The sequence below is a fragment of the Platalea leucorodia genome (assembly GCF_965183815.1).
Source record: "Platalea leucorodia genome assembly, chromosome: 1".
Classification (NCBI taxonomy): Eukaryota; Metazoa; Chordata; class Aves; order Pelecaniformes; family Threskiornithidae; genus Platalea; species Platalea leucorodia.
This window is the reverse complement of record NC_138823.1, coordinates 43384493-43407612: the sequence shown is the minus strand read 5'-3', so window position 1 is coordinate 43407612 and position 23120 is coordinate 43384493. Positions and strand designations below refer to the sequence as shown.

General features: G+C 37.7%; 1 protein-coding gene across 1 annotated transcript in view; it reads left to right on the top strand.

Moving 5' to 3' along the window:
- The window catches only part of RP1 (RP1 axonemal microtubule associated), a gene marked incomplete at both ends in the record, with an annotated part of 184872 nt that overhangs the window by 57124 nt on the left and 104628 nt on the right, over positions 1-23120 (top strand). The window contains 4 exons of the mRNA XM_082316016.1: positions 1603-1757; positions 4287-4345; positions 4664-4708; positions 9041-9204. Coding sequence (XP_082172142.1) covers positions 1603-1757; positions 4287-4345; positions 4664-4708; positions 9041-9204 — 423 coding nt within the window. The remainder of the gene's footprint in view (positions 1-1602; positions 1758-4286; positions 4346-4663; positions 4709-9040; positions 9205-23120) is intronic.

Genomic DNA, 23120 nt, shown 5'->3' with positions numbered 1-23120 from the left:
AGTTGGCAACTGAGCACCACACAGCCGCTTGCTCACCCTCCCCGCACCCCTGTAGTGGGATGGGGGAGAGAATTGGAAAAAAAAGTAAAACCCGTGGATTGAGATAAAGACAGTTTAATAGGACAGCAGAGGAAGAGAAAATAATAATAATAATAGTAATAGTAGTAGTAGTAATAATAATAATAATAATAAAAGAATATACAAAACAAGTGATGCACAATACAAATGCTCACCACCTGCTGACGGATGCCCATCCCATCCCTGAGCAGCGGTCGCCGCCCTGGCCAACTGCCCCCAGTTTATATACTGAGCATGACAGCATAGGGTATGGCATAGCCCTTTGGCCAGTCTGGGTCAGCTGTCCTGGCTGTGCCCCCTCCCAGTTTCTTGTGCCCCTGGCAGGGCATGGGAAGCTGAAAAGTCCTTGACCAGTGTAAGCACTACTCAGCAACAACTAAAACATCAGTGTGTTATCAACGTTATTCTCATCCTAAATCCAAAACATAGCACTACACCAGCTACTAGGAAGAAAATTAACTCTATCCCAGCCAAAACCAGAACAACAGCTTTTGGCAATAATCTCTGTACTTTAACTATATAGATAAAATGAAATATTACACAGGCCTTTTGAAAAATAGATTTCAGCATTTGCAGAAAACTGAGGTACTATGGAAAAAGTGCAAAAGTGAAGTCACTGGGGAAATCAGTTCTGCTTCACTGAACTGTCTCAATGGTTGTGGTAAATAATGCATAGAGTTATCAAGATAATGAAGATAAAAAGAAGTATTAAAAAGCCGTAGTCCTGCCTGTGCACAATTTGAGGCAGGGATCCTTCAGAGAGAATAGCTTGTGATCATATATTACATATACACAAGGGAGAACTGAAGTTGCACAGGCAGTCTCAATTCTGCCATTTGCTAAAGACTGAGAACTTTACAGATATGAATTTTCCAGTGTATTTCTTTCCTTCATTTTCCTTTTACTGAGAAGTGTGACCTAGACCATTGCATTTAGAGAGAGAAAGCTATATGGTTTTTACTGTGACAGAAAATTACCGATCTGAACCTTTCACCTGATCAGCTTCATGCTCCTATGAAAACAAACTTTGCCAACTGAAAACTCAAGCCTAAATGAATAACAAGGGCAAAGTGGCATGTCAGACTTCAGTCTTTTCCAGCAGAATAAAGTGTAGAGGAGGTGAGACCAATAAGAGAAAAGGATGAGAAAGTGTGTATTTTAAATAAATATCAACACAGGAAATAATAACTTTAACTCGCTCTTACTTGGAGAAGAACAATTGTAAATGGTGAGGTGTTGAAACAATAGCGAAGGGTTGCGTGCAGTGTTTTGGATGATGGCTGAAAACCCAGTTTATTTGGGATTATTACTGCAGTCTGCTTTTAGTTGTGTTTTCTCATTTACTCTGACACATAATCAAAAGACATTTAACTTTTCAGATCCAAACACTTTGAATACAGTCCAGCTGCCATTAAAAAAGGGGAATCTTTGTACATTGTGAGAGTTAATCAGGCTTTTAAAATACTTCAACTTTCAGACTGACTTAGTGGTGGCAAATTGAGGAGTGCTGTCTTTGTCTTCTAGGTCAATGCTTTTGAAGTGGAAGCTGTGTCTCTCGGAAAACTGCAGAAGGTGCTGTTGCGCTGTGAGGCTAATGCCAGGTCCCAGTATTGGTACTGTGATAAAATCATTGTCAGAGAAGCTGAGAACAACTCGGAGTATGTTTTCAATTGTGAAAGGTAATTCTTAACAGCAACATTCTTAAATATTCTTAAATATGTATCACTAACAGTATCATGTCAACCAATGTACTAGATATGAATTTTCCAGGGAAAGACAATTTGGGATTATTTTGCAGTTTGATAAAATCCACAAAATGTGTTCTTGTAGAACAGATTGCTTGAGTTAATATGCTGTATGGTCCATAGAAAAGGTTAAATGCTTATGTTGTGGCTGTGTCACTAGATTGCATAGTGCAACCTTATCATACAAGGATCAGTGGTATAAGTGTGACTTACCTATTCAGGAAGGAAAGATAAAGCACACAAAAAGGCTCTAAATTAAGTGTATTTCTAAATGGGGAAGAAAACAGATTTGCCATCCAGAAGTAGCATTCACTCTCTTTATGAACAACTGTATTGCCGGAGAGACAAACATGATGCCCAAAAGTCAGAATTATTTTGTGGCTGTTCCATCTAAGTTATTAAACGAGCATCTTAAAAGTCAATTGATAAATGTTGCAGTTAGCATATTTGGAAAAATATTATGGTAATCCCACATTTGGAGTTTCCAGTTTTGCAGTCTATCCCATGGCTATGTGCATCATTCAAGTAAGATGAAGGAATGTAGAGAAACAATGTGACCATGTGACAAGGCACTAGAATTAATAATGTTTAATTAATAATATATAATTAGTAATATTTAATAAACACAGGATGCCTAGTTATTTTGTCTGTATCTTTATGAATTTGTTACATAACCTTGAACGTCATCTTATAACTCTTGGTGTCACGTCCTCAAAAACAGGGATAAAGATGCTCTGTCACCTTGATAAAACTCTCTAAAATTGAGATCTTTCTTCAATCAGTAACATGTTTTTAAATAGTACTATAAGATTGAGGATTTCTCTGGAATAGATTTGGATGCAGACCAGCTGTTGTCGCTAGCTGCGGTTGCTACCTTTCTAAAAAAATATAGGTAAAATTTCCTAACGGAAGTTCTACAGAGAAATCAGGCCAGCTGCCTACCTCAATCATGAAAAATCAACTCTGTGTCATAGCAGTCCTCCAGTGGGTAACACGGCTTAGGGATGATGCATGTCAGAGCAACACAGCTTAGAAATGGAGCATGTCAGGGCATTTTGCTGTATTAATTCTGTGATAATTAACACCAGATGTTGATCAGCAAAAATTATTCACTGACAGACACTGTCAAGAAGAAACAGAGATTTTTTTTTTTTTTTTTTTTTTTTTTTCCATTCCTAACTTTTCTACAAGGAAACACTGTCACAGAAAAATGGTTAAAATAGGTCAGTGGTGAGGGTCAGCGGTAGTTTCCATGTTGGCCAAAGTGTAGAGCTGAAACACTGTGCTCTATTCAAGGAGGGGGGAAGTTTTTGCTCTTCAGAAATCTCTCTAATTTATTAATCTTCAGCCTCACAGCTTTATTTCGTATTGATATTTTATGATCCAGGGCATGAACAAAATGCTGTATTTTTTCTCATTTAGCCAAGGAAACATCAGCATTTTATCTGACTTAAAAATATGGTATTAGTTTCTGAATATCCAACAGCTCTCACTGGATTTCAATTATACAGTATTTGTTAGTTATAGACTGATACTTTTTAGCATTTTTGCATAAGATACCTGTGTGGTCAGGTTATAGCAGAAGTGATATAAATAAGTAGTTATCTAGTAAGACAAAATTTATTTCTTAGGGACTAGTTCTTATGTGAATTGGCCTGATAATGTTTTCAAGACAGAAAATAAGGAACCCTCAAAAGCTGCTCTGGACTCATCCTGCCCAGCTTATACTGAATTCCCAACAGGCTTCATAGGAGACTGAATGGTTTAGGTCATTCCTGGAGAGTCCATGGAAGTGGACTGAGTAAATAAAAACTAACAGCCCAGAAGCTTGCTGATTTTTTTTTTTGCCTGTATAAAACCAGCTGATTTTTCTACCAAGCAGGAGGAAGTTGGTAATCCATGTTCTGAATGAAAAAGTGTCAAAATTATCCATAGCCTAGAGTAACATGACTAAGAAACCTAACCAATGTTTGCCTTAATTTGTATTTTTTCAGACTCATCTCTCTGTCCTCAATTTAGGAGGAGGAATTCCTCAATGTAGGAGAAATAAGGAAGAGCAGTATTTGGTTCCATCTTTGTTTTTAACACTGAACTTACTTTGATTTTAAGAAATAGTGCAATAGATACACACAAATGATACTTAGCACTCAATCCATAGTACTGAAAAAAATGTCCTGTGCCATATTTTTCTGTTTAGCTATACAAATAAGTACAGTCATGCCACATGGGTCTCTTAATCTGACACAGGTGTATTTTACACTTACACAGCTCTTACGTTTGCACAAATAAAATTCTTTGTTGGGTCAAATAATTTCTACTTTAACATCTATCAAATACTAATATTTTAGTATTTTGCTGTTATACGTATTCAATATGAAAATAAGATGTGGATCATGCAGTTATATGGTAATATGGTGGAGAAAAAATTGATTCCTACCTGCTTGCTTTCTTTCTTATTCTTAGGTGGCTTCCATTTATGTCCCAAGGTATAATTCATTCAGAAATTGAGCTGTACCCTCAAGGTAAGGTTTATTGTAACTTTATGGAAGTAAGATCAGTAATTTGTAACTTTTTCCTCTGAAGAAATCTCAGCTGAATTTACACTTTGAATATCAGAGTTAACCATTTTGCAGCTTCTTTTGTTAGATTTCTGAGAGAATACACTTTGTATTGCATTGTATAATGGGTATAGGTGATAGTGAGAAAGTAATGAGGGAATGAAGAGAAGGAAAGTTTTCTTGTATTGGCTAGAATCACAGAATGTCTTTTTCATTTCTTCTTTCAAACATTTTCTTTAATGTTAAAAGATAGATCCTTTATTAACTGCTTTTTTTTGGCAGAATTTCAAATAAATCAATGGCTGAAAATGCAAGAAGCAGCACATGGTAAATGCTGCTGTAGTCTTCTGTCTTTAATGAAGATTGTTTCTGTTTCAGAACTAATTGCTTTACATATTTGTTGCCATTTGTATTTATTTTAAAACATTAATTACAGCACACTATTTGAACATTTTAATAAACTCTGAACTTCACATTTTAATTTAAACAATAAATCACTTTGTTTATGCTTTCTTTTCATTCTGTCATTTTTCTTTCCATAATGTTAATTTTCTCTCTATTTGTTTGAAAATTCGTATTTTTCTAGTACTTATTGGTGATCTATCTTAATTTCAGTTTTTTATAGTTAACATTTTAAATGATGATTCTTTCTCCTGGGCTATATATAGTTTTGTTCTCACCATTAGTTTTTAATTTTCTGTTTTACCTGTGATTTCATATTTGTTCAGCTTGACTTTTCTGTCCTTGTAACCAGCCCAGATTAAATTACATTCCTTAATAACACATAAGATTTTCTCAGCTGTTAGAAGTGCTTCATGCTGTATGTTGTACAATAATTTAGAATCTGTTGGGAGAAAGTATGAAAATGTTTATTCATAATTTACTATATCAATCAAGATATCCACAAAGACCCGAATACCTTGTCTTAAATAGTGTCCCTATGGCACATAGTTAATGATAAAATTTGTGCCTAGTTATTTTATAAATTATATTCAAATCCCACTCTATTATAAGTTTTATTTTGAATCACAAGTATCTTTGCCCTTCTTCCTTTTTATGCCTTTTTCAGAAGGCATTAATTTTCTATCTATCTGTTCATCACTCTTTGTGCCTTAGCTGTTCTGCACGCCTCGCTTCCACAAGGCCTGCACCTAGAGATCCTCCTTTACATAGTTCAAATCAGTCTGCTTAGTCCTTTCTGCACCTACAGCTGGATCTCTACGCTGTGTCATTTAAGCTGTGCTTGTCTGGTTATACGGTAAAAGTTGCAGCAGATAAAAATTGCCCCATAAGCCTAACAAAAGATGACAAAGAGCAGGAGTAAACTAAGTATATATCCAACTGGCTTATCTTCAGTGGAGATGGGCTTGGTCTTGCAGTGAATATTTTGGTCACAGCACTCCCACCCTGACCCCGTGAGAGAGACATCTTTGTGCTGTCCAGAAGAGCTGGTCAGCTTTGTCACTGACAAAACTTACCCTCTGTCAAAACAGATCTGTTTCACGGAAATGCAAGGTGGATTTGTTGCAAATGTCTCAGAGTTAAGTATCCAAAAACATACTCACCAAGTAACCTCTTGTTTGGGGCACTTGCTGAAATATGTAACAGCAGGAAAGAGACTTGAAGTTGTGTATCCCACCCCTACAGGGACTCCCCCAATTCCTGGTTGAGTAGTTGATCTGAGATTTTTGTTCACTTACTTTTTTCCCACGAGCTTTTTAAAATATCTAATTTTCAATCTATATCATTTTTTTTTTTTTTTGTAAAGCAGAATTCTTTTTCTGGGAAGTAGAACTTTCTAGTCTATTACATTGGTTTTAATATTCTAGAAAACAAAAAAAAAAAAAGAGAGAAATTCTCTAGAAAGTCACCTGTGGTAAGGTACCACTTTCTGTTGTCCCCAGGGATGTACTTGGTGTCAGGTTGTACCTTTCCTCCATGTATGCTAAATGAAAGTCACCTCATTACACATTTTTCTGTATTCTTTGCTCCTCAATGTGTATCCCTCTTCAGTCATTAAGGAACTATTGGTATTCTACCTCATCAGAACAAACCCCAGTTTTTTATGCCAAAGAGAATGAGAATTATGTGTTTGTAATACTTTTCAGTTTCCAGTTTCTATTTGGAAGCTTGCAGGAATGCAATGAGGATTTCTGGCATCAAAGAGATTAGAAATTTTAGGATTCTTCTATACCCACATTGTCCTTCAAACATAAAGTCCCATCTGTTTCCAGAAAAAGAAAAAGCCTCAAAGTCAATATAAAGGAGTGCAAACCAAAGCCCTTTTTTATTATGTTTTTGGGGAAGTTTGATTCCGTTTTTTACCTTGAGAGTTGTACTTGTGTGCAAAACAGTTTACTGGTACTACACTTGTCCTTTGGAGGCAGGAGTTGAGCTAGCTAGAATATAGTCTCAAGAGTACCAGCTGCATTGTTTCGAAACTGCATTGCTTAACAAAAGAGCGACTTGGAGAGAATAATGGAATAGAAAAGGCCACCAAAAACACTTGAGGCACAATAAATCAGACAATGAACAAGTCCAAAAGAAAATACATTTTGCCTGCTTTAAAATGAATATTTGTTTCTGAATGACACTTGAATTCTTAGGAGGAGTAGTGGATCATATTTTACCCTTTGTCTGCACCATTCTTCATAAGCACTTGTAAATTGAATTGTCCTTATTTTCCAGCCAAATGGCCCAAAGGAACTTTGTCTCTAAGGAATTAATATTATATTGTTTGAAAACAGAAAAGGATGACTTTTTTGGTAAATGAGCTCTTCTATGGGGCAGAGACCCCCTGCCTTATGCTCTTTGTTTCCACCTTCAGTGTATAGAGGCTTTCCAACCCTGCTAATTGATGCTGATCCTTTTGTAGTCTGGTGCTATGGCTCTTTTCTCAAGAAAGTGGGTCTATAGAGAAAGCTGTGAAGATGCAAATATTCAAAGGCACAAAAGGGTTTCTTACAAGCTGGAGTCTGACAATTTTTAGTGGAAATTGGATGGTTCACTTCCTTTCTAGAATCATAGAATGGTTTGGGTTGGAAGAGATCTTTAAAGATCATCTAGTCCACCCCCCTGCCATGGACAGGGACATCTTTCACTAGATCAGCTTGCTCAAAGCCCCATCCAGCCTAACCTTGAACACTTCCAGTGGCAGAACATCCACAACATCTCTGGGTAACCTGTTCCACTGTCTTTCCACCCTTATCGTAAAAAATGTCTTCCTTATGTCCTATGTAAATCTACCCTCTTTCAGTTTAAAATCATTTCCCCTTGTCCTGTCAGTACAGGCCTTGGTAAAAAGTCTTTGCCTTTCTTATAAGCCCTCTTATATATTGAAAGGCTGTAATAAGGTCTCCCTGGAACCTTCTTTTCTCCAGGCTGAAAAACAACCTTTCTTCACAGGAGAGATGTTCCAGCCCTCTGATCATTTTCATGGCCCTCCTCTGGACCTGCTCTAAGAGGGCCATGTCTTTCTTGTGTTGGGGTCCCCAGAACTGGGTGCAGTACTCCAGGGGGGATCTCACCAGAGCGGAGTACGGGGGGAGAATTACCTCCCTCAACCTGCTGGCCAGGTTTGATTGATCAGACTAAATGAGCTCTTGTATTTATGTGTATTTAAAAATCTACCACCTTCCAAAAGCAGGTGTCAGGTAGACCTCAAAAATTTGGAAAACAGGAGATCAAACTTCCTGCTCCAGTTTAGTCTTTGTGGGGCAAATTACTGAGGGATAATGGGGCTGGCCCAAGATAAATACTTCTGTCAGACAACAGATTTAATTAATGCAGCCATTACCAGACAGCTTTCTATTAAAAAAAACTGCATTGTACACCGTGGCATTTATTTATAAGATGACTGTGGGCTGGTATTTCGCTTGTTGGTTGCCTTGCACAGAATGAATTTAAGTCACTAAGTGGAACTTGTTTCATACAGGTAAAAGCTGCAGTCAGAAGAGGGGTGGAGAGTGTGCGATCCCAACTTTTCAGATGTAGAAATGCATTTTCCAATTATGAATTGTTCTTTTTTTAAATAAGATTTATATTAAGCTGCTTTTAGATATTTAAATAACTTGTCCCTGCATTGTATGGGAGCAGAGATGACATTTTGTATCAGGGAAGCTTTATATAAAATGATTTTCTAAAGAGTCCCTGTCTAGTGTCAGAATTTTCTCCAAAATCTTTTTTTTCATGTTAATCTCAATGTCACGCCTCCATCCAGGCAGACAGAGCTCTTGTTAATGTGTCACATCAACATAAAATGAGAGGAAATTTTACTTAAGTGGGATGCTTTGATACTTTTTCCTGTTTCATTTCTTGATTATACGTGTTGTCATAATCCAAATTCTGGAGGTTGGGCTTTTTCCATGATGACCCACAGGGTTATCGCTAGAAATCTCACTAGGCTCTGTGTTCGTATTTCCAGCTTTAGTACACTGCAAACCTCCTAAATCTTTAAAGTAGCACAACTTGCCTAAGATGAGTTTGAATGATGTAGTATTTAGCCAATCTTCTGTTGCCTCTCCCAGCATCATTACTTTTTAGGTGCATAGTAGTTACAGTCCCTGGGCTAAACAATGTTTTTATTTATATCTTTCAAGTAACTTGCTACATATCAGTAACAGTTATAAAAGCATTTTGGTTTTATTTTTTACTTTACAGAAGGAGACTGGAAGATTACTGTAGTCACTGGGGATTTTGAAACAGCTGGCACAACAGCAACAGTATCCCTTTACGCTTATGGAGAAAACAAAGCTTCTGGTCCTATTATTTTGGGATCTGGGAAACACCAGCTGTTTAATCCCAATAGTGAAGATACATTTAAGGTATAGTATGGCTGTTATACAAACACTGGAGAATTCAAAGCATATGCAAAATGACTTTTCTCAAAACTGGATAATAGTGGTAATAAAAAGGACTCAAAGCAGTATGTAAGGATCATTAAGTTCTGAGGGAGTGGCTGACTTTTATGATAGTAAGATTTGAATGAGAAAATGTATTCAGAACTGCATCAAGCAGACATGGCTCTCAGAATCTGCTTCATAACTGCATCTGCTTGATGTGCTAGTTTTAACTAGATGTTGGTCATTTGCAGAGGTAGAAAAAACTTTCTTTGCCTGTTCTTTGTGTTGATATACTAAGATAGTCCTGGCTATGGCTTGTGTTACTTATCCATCTCTGGAAGTGTCCACTGTAAATTCTTCCATGGGTTTCCTCAGATTTCCACTGAAGCACACTGTTGTGCAAACCTTTCCTTGGAGAAAGTAAGAAGGAAAGGGGGGGATGGCTAGGGACTAGGGTCAAATCACACTGAGTAGGTTAACTCAGGTGACTTAGACTAGTGATGTCCTACTTCTCCAAGTAAATGGTGAGATTTCTCTCTTCTTCAGAGAAACCTCTGAGAGGTGCTTCAGAAACATGACATTTCCCAGGGCTTCTCCAAGTTCCTATAATTCCTACAATTTCCTCCAGTTCCTATAGTTCTTCAGGACTGTACCTGTTGCAGTTGTTAAATCTGCCATATGTCATTTAGGTTGAAATAATTTATGCATAATAAACAGATGATGGGGAATCAGTGACAGACAGGACAGGAAGTTTCGCTGATTTTTTCAATTTTTGTTTTCCAGTTTGAAGTAGAAATATGTAAGTTCTTGCAGAGGCAAGTCAATGGTGGTGTTTCCCTTACATTTATTTAAGTTGAAAGTAACTTGCTAAAGTTTGCAGATAATGCTGGTTTAAGATTATCTCATATCAATACAGGAAGGTGAAATCAGTGTTTATCTGAAGACTAAATGTAAGTGTTCCTTTTCAAATCATTCTGGCTAGATGATCATCTTGGATATTTATTCAGCTGGTTAATGCTGTCTGACAGCAAGTTCTTACTCATTTATTCAGTTCATTGACCGAAGTACCAAGAACATTTTTTTGTTTTCTTTCTCTTTGGAAGGAACAGTATGTTTCTCAAAGCATCGTTTTTATCCTCCCAGCATCAAAGCAAGACCTGATACCTGGTCTGGGAGCTCTGATGATCTGTTGCTATCCACACTAGCTATCCACACCAGGTTTAGGTCTTCCACTCTGTACGTAGATCTTTGTGCCTGATGTTTTTCTTTGGTGATATACCACTGAAAGCCTGGAAGAGGGTTGGAGGCTAGGCACAGCACTTTGGTGCAGTTTAAGTGTGATGAATCTGGACTGAGGAGTACAACTTAAACCTTTTACAAAATCTAATTGTGTAATCAAACTTTTAAATTTGTGTGTAATGAGACCTTTAAACTTCAGAGGTTCCTGAGGAGGCTTCTCCCTGAATTCCAACCACACCATCAAAGCTTCAAGGCTGACCAGATTACTGTCCATCCATTATTTCTCAAAACCACTTGCTGAACTTTCAGTCAGTGCTGATCAATGGGGAGAGAAAGAAAAGAACAGATAAAGTAATTTTGCTTCATTTTCCCACGTTTTTTTTCCCCTTAATGTCTCAATTTAATAAGGTAGCTGAGTTGTTTGTTAATCCAAAAGAAAGGTGTGTTCTCCAAATATTTCAGTACTTTGTAACTCTGCAGTTTTCCAACATTAAGAGCACCGCGTAATAGCAACAGTATTGCTAAAAACTGTGGACTTGCAGGAAAAATTGGATAGCCCCTATTGCTTTTTATTAGACTAGTTTAATTTGTTAAGTACATTGGAGAAAATCTTGACTAAACGGTCCTTGATTTGCAGCCTTTGTGTAGAAATGTGCTGCATATTTGAAGGCTACTTAAATTCCAGGTAACCCCCTTTTTTTAAGAAAGTGTTAACTGATGCAGGGAGCTGCAAGAGTTCAGGGTAATATAATGGAAAAAATAAAACACAATAATGTCCCACAAAAACAATCACACTACCATCTCATTTCAAAATCCCTTTGGTTACAGGTATAATCATAAGAAATTACAGAGAAGTGGCCCACAAAAAGAGAATGAGACAAAACTGTGCTGTATTATCTTAATAAAAATCAAGAATAGTAGTCTGATAGAAAGTAGTTAACTGCATAGTAACTTGGATACCTAAAAGTAAATGAAGAATATTCAGTAATGTTAAAAATAATAAAAGAAGTTATTAAAACTTGAGTAAATCAAATGGTGCTCCTGTGTATACTCCTGAGATTTTGTTGCTCAGCTAGAACTTGATTTTGATGTTGCTTGCATTGCTGCATACAGCCGATGTAACTTCATTAACTTTGGCTTTCTCTGATTAAGATTTGTGTAAATTAGATTAAAAACTGGTTGACCTCCAATGTAACACAGGTAGAATGTAACCTCGGAGATTTCCATATGATGGTAGCACATGAAATTCACTGAAGGTAATTTACAGTTGTTGTGTGATGGGGAGAGTTCTTGTTTCTGAATGGAGTCTTGGGTTCTAGGTTCTCACAAGATAGTTGTGTGTAAACTGCACTATATTTGCCCTTGTGGCTCAGCAATTTTTCCTACCAGATGGGAAAGTCAGGGATGAACAATATGGGAATGGGAAAGAAAAGGAATTTAAATTTGGTGGATTTCCCTTTCTGCTCTGTAATTGTTCCTGCGTGTTCAAAGAAACTACTTCTAGGCTATGGTTTTCTGCTTCTGTTACTATTCAGGCACAGTGTTTAGAGCATAATTTTTCTGTTGAGAGTCATTCCTCCTCCAATGGAGGGATATCAATCTACCATAAGTTACAGCTTTCATCACAACTGTGATCTGTTTCCTGCGTTTTCCTCTGGTGCCATCACAGTCCCTGAGTATTTCTCAGTATTTCAAAACTACTGATTTTGTCAGTATGTTGAGCTGCTCAAGACACTGAAGCTTTAATTATACTGTAAATTATATTCTCCAGAGCCCTGTATTCTGCATCATCATTCTTTGAAACATAGTGAATTATCTTTTATGAGTGTACACACTGTTTGATAAAGAAATTCTTTTTATAAGTATTCTTTTAATGTTTGGTCATGCCAAATATTCCCTTCTGTGTCAAAGACAACTAAGCAGAAGACTGTAAGCCTATTATCTTCCTTAAGAGCCAGCTACAATCTCTCAATTTTTATTACTTCAATACAGAATAATTCCACACCTTTGGGTACAAGTTCTGCTCTTCTAGTAATAATTAAGTCAGTAAAAGCACTGACTGGTTCAGTAGATCTGCTTTCAAAATATTGTATGCTAGCCTTAGTGAGAGTGGCAGGACCTAGCACCTCCGTAACAAGAATTCTTCCATGCTTTGCTTTGTGAGTTTGCTTCATTATCAGCTCTGCAATCTCTTTAGGGCAGTGTTGGTCTTACTGATCTCAACACGTTGTCAAGTTTATCTTAAATAACACTATATTAAGCTACTAAGAGTGCTGGATTTTTTTCTAAGAAATCTTCAAAATCTTCACTTTAACCTTATGTTAAATTTTGTAGTTGGTGGCTGTCTTTGTAAAGAAGATAGCTCTTCTATGTTTGCAAACATGGGACATGGAGTATGCATAATATTTTAGGAGAATTGGAGACTGGAATGCATCTCCGGTGTGAATTTTGCTGCATGAGTCCATTTCTCTAACTTGTAAAGCTGGTGCCATATCCAGTTACACCATTTAAAGTTTCTTTATCTGTATAAATAGTCCTTTAAACACTGCCATAATCTATCAGGGCAAAATGCCAGAAAGTAATATAGGTAGATGAAAAGCAGGGCTCCTACTAATACTTGCAGAGACACTTGATCATAAAACTTAATAAATAGTGTTCCTGTGATGAAATTGTTACAGTGTTAAAACCAGCCTTTTTCTTCCCAGTTGCATGTACCTTGTTTGTAAAGAACTGTGTTCATTGAGTGTGGCTTATGCTGTATTGCATCACGTGGAGGTGTTAGAAGTTTATGTGATGTTTTTCATTTTGGATTTGTCCTGTTTAAATAAAATTACCAGTCATTTTAAATAATCTATGCATTAATAATTGACACTCCTTACTTTAGAATCAGCCTTACAGACTGTAAGAATCTGTCATTTTTGAATGCATGTCTTTCATTCTTGTACCCTGGATCCATATTCATTCTTTCATCAGTAAAAACTGAGATCTCTAAAGTAAAATGAAAAGCAGTGGGGAGAAACCCAAATGTTATAAAAATAGGTTGAAACAAATCCATTTTCATGCTTTTCCTCCCATTGTTAAAATAAAAGAGCCTGTAATGAGCTCAGTGAGAATTCTTCCCAAGTGGGAAGATTGCAAAAGTGACCGCAAGCACTAATGTAGCTATCCACTCTCTTAACCATGGGACTGCCAATGCCTAAAAGCTAGGCATAGCTTGTGTCCTGCTATTTTCCAGCTCTCCCTGTTTGCCATAACAGCCATTTAGGACCAGAAACAGTTGAATAAAACTTAGAGAGACCCAGGCTTTAGTCAGATATGCTTAAGGCAGCATAAAACAGTCATACTGCTGGCTTTAACTCCACTTGAAACTGTCCGTCTCTCTACGAAATGTATGTGATAACAACATGAACCTCATTCCTTACTGAGATAAAAGGGAGAAGTATGTGAAACAATCTCCATCAGCTACAGGCTGTGCATGAAGCAAAATTTAGCTTGTTCCAAGAAAACAACATAGAAGGATCATAAAGAGCTCACAAACAATCTTGGAGAAAAACACAATTTATCTCATCTTCAAGAAATGAGAGTGAGTGAATATGGTGCTACTTGTTCAGTGATTTTGCAGTATGGAGTACTGCAGCATGGAGTGTATATATATGTATATATTTTTTCCCTTTTAAAGTAGTTTCGTGAGAGAACTTTATGCACACAATTTCAGGTTTAATCTTTCAGCCATATATCTGTAAAACTTCTTTTTTTTTTTTCTACTTGATGGCAACACATCCAAGATAAATACATATTAAACCTCCCTGTCTGTCTTGAGTCACTTCTCTCTCTGGGGTTACATTGTCTGTTTAGCCCCCCGGTAGGCTTCAGGCGGTTGTTTCTGAAATTTTGTGACACTAGTTTCCTTTGTTAAAGGTCTCCCTGTTAAGAGCTCCCCCACCTTCCCATGTCAAGTGCCCAAATCCAGTTTCTGCCTTTACTAATCCATGCTCTTGCCTTGCCTTCCCCTCAGCCTTTTCTAATCTATTCACATTCTTATGCTTCCCATCATCTCAGTATCTTAGCACTTTTCAGAAGTGAGTCATATGACTAATGTGTGACTTATTCTCTCACTCTTGCTCTTTTAAAATATTTTTTTTTTGTTTGGGCTTTGTACAACTCTATAAAGAGAACAGATACTTTATACTGTACAGGCCTTATGCTAAACAAGATGAGATCAATTTATCTTGCATTGAAACAGAAGATGATAAAGTGATAAAGTTTCTGATGGCCCTTACTTTATATGGCCAGGTCTTTGGCAGCCCTTTAATAGTTCTATCTTCTGCAAAAATTATTTTCACTGCTTTACAGGGATTTCTTAATGCTAGTGATGTTGAATCTGGCTCTCACCCTAGAGATAATTATGTCAATAAGGTGATGCCATTGCACTGAGTGCTACAGAATTACAGAGTAGTTGAGGTTAGAAGGGATCACTGAAGATTTCCTAGTCCAGCCCCTTGCTCAAAGCAGGGCCAGGTAGAGTAGGTTGCTTAGGACATTGTCCAGTCAGGTTCTGAATATCTCCCACTCTACCACCTCTCTGGGTAATCTGTTCCAACATTTGACCACCCACCCATTTTTTTTTTGCATATATTTAAGTGGAATTTATGGTATTTCAACTTGTGCCCATTGCCTCTTGACTGGTTATTGGATACCACTGAGATGAGTCTGGCTCTGTCTTCTTTAGCCCCTCTCATCAGGTATTTATACACATTGATAAGATCCTTCCCTGAGCCTTCTCCTCTCCAGACTGAACAGTCCCAGCTCTCTCAGATTTTCTCATGTGAGAGATGTCCAGTCCCTTAATCATATTCATGGACTTTCACTGGATTTTTTTCCAGTATGTCCATGTCTCTCGTATTGGGGAGACCAGAATTGTACACAGCACTCTTGATGTGTCTCATTGGGGCTGAGTAGAGGGAAATAATCACCTCCCTTGATCTGCTGGCAACATTCTTCCTACAGCAGGGCAGAAGGCTGTTGACCTTCTTTATGTCAGGAAGACATTAAGAAAATCCTTTAGTCCCTAGGAAGGCAATGCAGAAAGTCGAAGTCTGATGTGCTCATAGTAACCTACATTGTTGACAGAAGACACTGTTAGATGTAATTTTTTTTTTTCAGAGCTGATGGCTTCATGCCTGAGTGATAAATACTGCTGTAAATCCTCCAGGAGATGACAGACATATATTGTAGAGGCTGGTTCATAGTCTGTCAGAGTATTACAGAATCAACAGTCAAAAGGAGGGTAAATCAGAGATCTAGTCCTACTCCTAGGTTATGAACAGAGGTGACTGCTCTGTAGCTTTTCTTAAATGAATCTTCATGTGTCTTCAGACTCTTTGAAGCACTATTATGTGCCCACCAGCATAATCTTTCTTATCATGCATCACTTCTTCATGCATAAGGTGCACTTGTCCAACCACAGCATCATTCTGTTATCATGATGTGCATTCATGTGATGAAGGTTAAGTAAAGCTTAAGTTTTCTTGCATGGCCTGGCGTTTGTTGAGCTTTCTTACAGCTAATGCTAGGCTGTATTCCAGTTAACATCCTCTCGTAGGCAGTGTTTTAACTCCCCCACCAAAGCACTGTGGAAAGTTTCAAATCCAGTAAAATGCTCCTGGTCTAACTTGGAAAAGTGCAGATCACTCAGAAAAACCTCAGATACGTAAGTGGCTACATTGTCCTAACATGGGAGTTTTGTGCTTACTTTGAAGAACTGACACCCTGATACTGTAAATACTTGGTGTCGGCATAATTTAACTAACCACAGTGAAAGAAAAGTTCTTCCAGAACTTTAATGTTATTCTTAAAACATTTTCCCACTTCTTGTACTTCAGGGTGGAAAAAACAACCTGTCTGTTAGTACCATTAGTTTAGCAGGTAACAACAATGTGACATTTCCTTTCTCTAATTAACCTGACAACACATAATTGGCATCCATTTTAGTGAATAGTAGCACATTGTTAGCCTGTGTAGGAAGGTCAAGTGCGTATTGATATGGGACTAGCTACAGGATGAAAAGAGCTTGAGTGGACTGGAAAATAAAGTGTTTAACTGTCACTGTGCAATGGGCAGTACTTGTTTACCCAGCTTATTTTTGTGACCAAAGCAAGTATGAAGTGGGAAAAAATAGCACTGATTTTTTTGTGGCCTTTCATCCTACTCCTTACATGTCTATATCCACCTTTTTCATAAGACTGTTAAGTTTATGTGTGAGTACCTGTGATATATTCTAGTTCTTGAGTTAGTGTGTAACTGTGCCAAGTTTGTTGGCCACAATTAACAAATTGGCTGAATTCAGACATCTGGAAAATGCAAGTACCATGGGTGGACCCTGGGTACTTTACTGGTACATTAGTTATGATATTTTTGGCAATGTTTACCAGCTGCATCCTCATAATTTAAAAATATCTTCTACGTCCAAAGATTTTTCCATTATATGCAGATGTCGTAGAAGTTAAACTAATGCAGTCAATGATTTCTCTTTCTTTTGGAAAGAGAAATCCAGCCGCTGCACATAACTTCCCTGAAATTCTTTTAATGAGGTGGCCTTACATGAAATTAATAACTGTCTGTCAAGCATAGCCTCTAGTGGTTGTGTTAGACATTGGGATTTTGGTGTAGCTGCTTCTGAAGTGTTGACTTATCCAAATGACTGTCATGCTATCCTGAGTTTATTTCAAAGAGATTGCAGGATACTTTCTCTGCAACAGGAATACAGTGACTTTATTTTGCTTATTCCAGTATATAAAAGAGAAATGGCGTCATTACCTATATTCTTTATGTCCTGAAGTATCTTTCCATTGAACAGTCTTTTGTTAAGCCAAGGAACTCTTACTTCACTTTTCACTTAGTTAAACATCTTAAGTACATGAAAATAGGTCATACTGACTCCACTCAAAATATCATAGGTGTGCTAGGGACTGAAAAGAGTATTTGCATAGCTCCTTTAGAAATGGAATTAAAATTTAGTCCTTTCATCCTCTTTAGGAAGAACTTCTTGCTGATAAACCTGGATTTCAATTTATGCTTAGAAACAAATTGTAAAATATGAGCTTTGTTAAGCTTCAATTTCAAAAAGTAAGGCCAAGTTTTCTAATGCATGGTTTAATGAAAATGTTCCCATTGACTTTGGTAAGAAGAGAATTTAGTCCTATGCTTGTACAAAAAAAATAAATAGTAGTGATGAGCAAAGTATATAGTTGTATTGATTAGGCTAATCTTGTTGAACTGCTTGCAAACATTTAGAATATGAGTGTGGCTGAGGCAAAGCTACCTCTGTTTGAAAGTGGTGGACAGTTTTATCAATAATACGTATTGGTACTGATACTATAAAATATAAGCAGTGTCGATATTATTGCCTGTAACAATGAAGAAAAATACTACAAAGAGAATAGAATTCCTACTATCATTGTAGTCACAATGATATTATTAAGGTTAATAAGTGCTGACAGTCTCTCACATAAGCAGGGTCTGTATGAGGTCCATCCCTTTTAGAGCTTATCACAGAATTTGGCGCAAATTGGTTGATGCATCAGAAGGAGTTTTACAGTCAACCAACAAATGAACTCTAAATGATGATTCAAGTGTTTTGTAGAACTTTTTGCTGGGAAGAGCGTGAGGTTGGCATTTGTCAGAAGACCTCTCTAATAGGCAATCCCTAAGAAGTTCAGTATATCCGATGTTTGTGATATGTAGATTCCTTTACCTCAATGAGATATCTGTGTTTCCATGCCCTTGTTTGTTACCTCTGCAGGAGCTTAGGTCTTATGTTCTATACATGGCAGATGTAACCCACATCAGAAAGGCAGTTTCATACCCCCAAACTGTTTTCTCTTAAATTTTATGACTCTCAATTTCCATCCACATCCAAACTCTACCTTATCACGCTGAAGCATTTACAGGGAGAAAGGAACTTTGCAAACCAATTTTTAATCTTTTTAGTAAACAGACATTTGAACCTTCGCAATGATTTGATCATGTGCTTTGGTTAAGGATTAGATGTCTGCTGATTTTGTCAACGCTCTGTTGCAGAGGCCAGCAAAGATTAGCCTCAAGCTGCTGTTTTTGCTGTGACACTGCTGTTCAGTGCTCAGCAGCAGCAGTGTGCCTTGAGAAGCAGGACTGGCCAGTTTGAGGGACTATTGTGCTAACTCAGGTGTACGGTTGCTCGGACTCCAGCAAGTTTGTTGAGGGCAGTGCAGACCTATCTCAAAATACATCAGTCTTCTATCTCTGTGTGTTCTTGTTGTTTAGGAAGTTTGGGTACCTGCAACATTCAATTATAGTGTAGTGGAGGAATGTCTTCGTTATATTGACCACGTTCTTCAATAGATTTACAACATATTTGTTGAGCAGCTTGTTGCTATTCCTCCCTTATTCTGCCTGCACAACTTCCACTAGTGGCAACAAAAATTGCATGACTATATGAGAAACTAGGTAACTGTAAGTGAGATCACATTATCCTTGAGCAAAAACACTAGTTTTACAAAGTTAGCTAGCAGAATTACAATTGATAATTTTTGATCTGTGAACCAAGTTATGGAAAAATAGCAACTAACCCAAAATCAACAGAAAATTTTTGAAAAAAATACAGAAGTTTGGACTTGTGTCTTCTTCTGAGGATCTCAAAATTTATGAAGAGAGCTTTGCAATGTCCCCATGAGAGACATGTGTTGTCCTTGTTGTATAGTTGAGAAAGTGAAGCAAAGAGGGCTTGTGAGTTATGAAATGTTTCTCAGGAAGCCTAAAGCAGATCCAGGAACAGAATCTAGTTGTCTGATGTCCAGAGTGCTGCTTTAGTCCTGGGACCCATCCTTTCTTCTTTGCATGGCCATTTATTGCAGTTCTGACAGAAACCCCGTTTCCATGTGAAATGGAATGTCACTTTTGCAGCTGTGGTGCCAGAATATAGAACAGTTAGACTAAGGTTTTTGTAAGCATGTTGTTTAGGAGGGCAACAAAGTCAACTTTACAACTTTTTACAGAATGTTGTGTCTGCGAAAGTAGATTTATAAATGCCAGGTTCTGTTCAAGTCATGCAGAAGTTCAAAGCAATTTAGTCAATACTGAAAAATTAAGGAGCAACCTCAAGATACAGTGTTTATGTTGGCAAAAGAATATCGTTAGCTCTACTGTGAGAGTATTTTCATCTGCATTTCACTGCAAGAGCAAAATTTGACATACATTTGACAGGATTCCGATTGGAAAAAAGTAATGTGTTCAATACCACTGAGAGACCAATGTGATGTCTGATCTGACAGCAAGACGAATTGTTCCAAGGCCCAAAACTACAAGAGGAGCTGAAACTAAATTTTTAATTGTATTATATGTCTTCCAGAACATCATATACAGTTGATTTGCTCTCTGCCATTGACATTTTTGCTGTAATTTTCACCCAAGAATAAACATGATTTTTTTTCCCCCAAGAACACCTATAAACAATTAGTCAGAAACAGAAGTATTATTAAGCATGTTATTAGCTTGGCAATGTTCTGTGTTGTTACTTATTTTTGAGACCTTTCAGTCTCAGAAATATGCCATTACTTATATGTCCTGCACAGCTCACCATTCCAAAAAACTCATAATTTGTGAGTCTAGTAGACAGGGACGCTTTATACTCTTCCTCCCTGTAGTCTCTAGCAAGAAAATACATTTGACTTGACACTTTTGACAAATTCCCACTTAGCACATGGGCATAACTTCCTTAATTTTGTTATATTGTGTCCTCTTTTAGAGTGTAAATGTTAGGACTGGATAGGAAGTATAGAATGACAGAAATGCAGGAATGTTTAGAGATGCTAAACAGCACTTTAGTGAATCTAATTGAGCTGCTTGCAACTAGGAGCATCTCCTGGAGAAACCTAATGGTCTGGACAGAGCTTTCTGTTCTGTACTGATTTTTTTTGAAACTCCATTTGGTTAGGTTTGATGGATTGCTGTGCTGCTTATCCAGTAACAGGAAGTCCCTGCATGGTGATATGGTGATGAATGGGTTTCATCATTTCCCTCTCCTTCTTTTTCAAATTGCTTCTTTTTTTTTTTTTTTTTTTAATCCTTTCTTTTTTGGTCAGCTATCCTACCTCTGCTTATTTTTGTGAGCTCTTCTCTCCAGTTGTACCAGTGGTCTGCCAAACATCAGCTACAATGTGGCCAGCAGGTCAAGGGAGGTGATTCTGCCCCTCTGCTCTGCTCTGGTGAGACCCCACCTGGAGTACTGCATCCAGCTCTGGGGTCCTCAGCACAGGAAAGAGATGGACCTGTTGGAGCGGGTCCAGAGGAGGGCCACAAAAATGATCAGAGGGATGGAGCACCTCTCCTATGAAGACAGGCTGAAAGAGTTGGGGTTACACAGCCTGGAGATGAGAAGGGTCCAGGGAGACCTTATTATGGCCTTTCAATACTTAAAGGGGCTTATAAGAAAGATGGGAACAGACTTTTTAGCAGGGCCTATTGCGACAGGACAAGGGGTAGTGGCTTTAAAGTAAAAGAGGGTAGATTCAGACTAGATATAAGGAAGAGATGTTTTATGACGAGGGTGGTGAAACGCTGGAACAGGTTTCCCAGTGAGGTGGTAGATGCCCCATCCCTGCAAACATTCAAGGTCAGGTTGGACAGGGCTCTGAGCAACCTGCTCTAGTTGAAGATGTCCCTGCTCATTGGAGGGGGGATGGACTAGACGCCCTTTAAAGGACCCTTCCAACCCAAACTATTCTATGATTCTATGATACAATGTTGAAACTCTTTGCAGGTTCACCTGGAAACATATCTCCCATCTTAGACTTCCTTCTGAAAAAAATGCACTTTAGCATAATATGATAAATAAAATTAACATAATTAAGAAAGTTATGGCTTCGCTTTTCAGCCAACTCATGTGATACACACTATAGATATGTAGGATTTTTTTTATCAATAATGTTTCAGTTTGCTTCACAGCCAAATGACTGATTAGATGCTTCAGAAGACAAAGGAGGCTCTTCAACAGTTTTCTGGTCCTGACTGAGACTCATGGTAATGAATACTGTATGCAAAGATGGCTGTGACACTCCTCTTTCAATAGGAGTTACGCCAGAATTTAATCATGGGCATGAGGTCACCAGGTTTCAATGTTTTATTTACTAACTTGCCCTTTAGCACTTCTGCACCTCAGATAGCAGCCAGTGCCTAGATCTCAGGGGAACACCACCTTTATTTTTCACCATAAAGGGTGAGAGTTCTCATGTATTGTCATATTTATTTGCAAGGCAACCTTAGCAGTCACTTGCCCACTGCAGAGGTCTCTGCTTTGTAGCTGAGTGACAGGGTTATTATGGCAACTTATCCTGTGTTCTGGCTACATTTGTGGTTAGTTTCAGAGAGGTTTTTATCTGCTACTGCAGTTCTGCTGTGATTATTAACAGCATATTTTTGATGTACATGTTTTTATTGCATTAATGTTATAACTATACCTTCAGTTAGCACCTCTTACTTTAACATACTGTTTTAATATAGGAAAACCTACTATTTTGGCCATGTGTGACTCTATTCAGACTTTATACCACTAGCATATGTTTCATGATACCATCCCAAGAGACTGAGTTGTACCAGGCTTGCCTCAAGGGTGCAAGGAAATGGTGAGGGCTGCAAGACTCTCTTCTATGATGGTCCTCATGACGAAGAAGTGTTTTACACCAGCCTGCGTCATTGCCTAGGAAAACATTTCAACAAAACAGTGAAAGGAATACGTCACTAGTGTCTCTGATATTTCCCAGCTCCACAGAGAAAAGGAGCATTACCTTGTAGTCTTCCTTAGCAAAAAAACGTTGAAGGGGAAACTCTCACTCTGGGGCAGACTTATTAATATTACCTTCCAGAACAGAGGCAATGGACCTTCAAACACAAATCTTAGTTCATTCTTTTTGGTGATTCAGACTACTGGGGCAATCTCGGTATTAATTGTTTGTCAATCCGTTTTTTGTTTGCTTGCTTTTTGTTTTGATGCTAAATTGTACAAAAATGGTATAATGGTAAAAGAAGCAACTATTTTTTGTTCTTTTTTTCTCTATGATTTTTTTTCCCAATAGCTTTCAAACACATCACTGAAGATGAAAGTGGTTAACCCTGCTATTGTGCTTAGGTTCCTGCCGTCAGCATTGCTCAAAAAACTTCTGCAGCCCAAAACAAGGTGGCTCTTATTTCAGGTCTGCAGTATTCAATGTGGCATAGTCATATTTTATTGTTTAAATCTGCTGCAGTGTGTCAGTGTCAGCACAGTTAACCCTGACATCAATGTACGTAAAAATAGAAGACAAAGAGAAAAGTGGCCATAGCAGACTAATAAGTGGTAGGAATAGTTACTAAGGCTCTGCTGATGGTAACTGTATGGACTGCAAAATATATTATTTCATGCAGCAATGATGGAAGGTACTTCTGCTTGTTAAAGTATTTGTCTGGAAACAGAGATTTACATTATAACACTACAAACTGGATTCTGTCAAGAGACCTAAAACCAGATGGAATTGTTTGAGCCCTTTAGTTGCTTTAAATAATACGGTACTGAAGTCAATAAAATTATACTTGCAGACTACTCCATATGCTTTTGCTTGATTGCTCTGGGATTCATTGTATATTAAGGC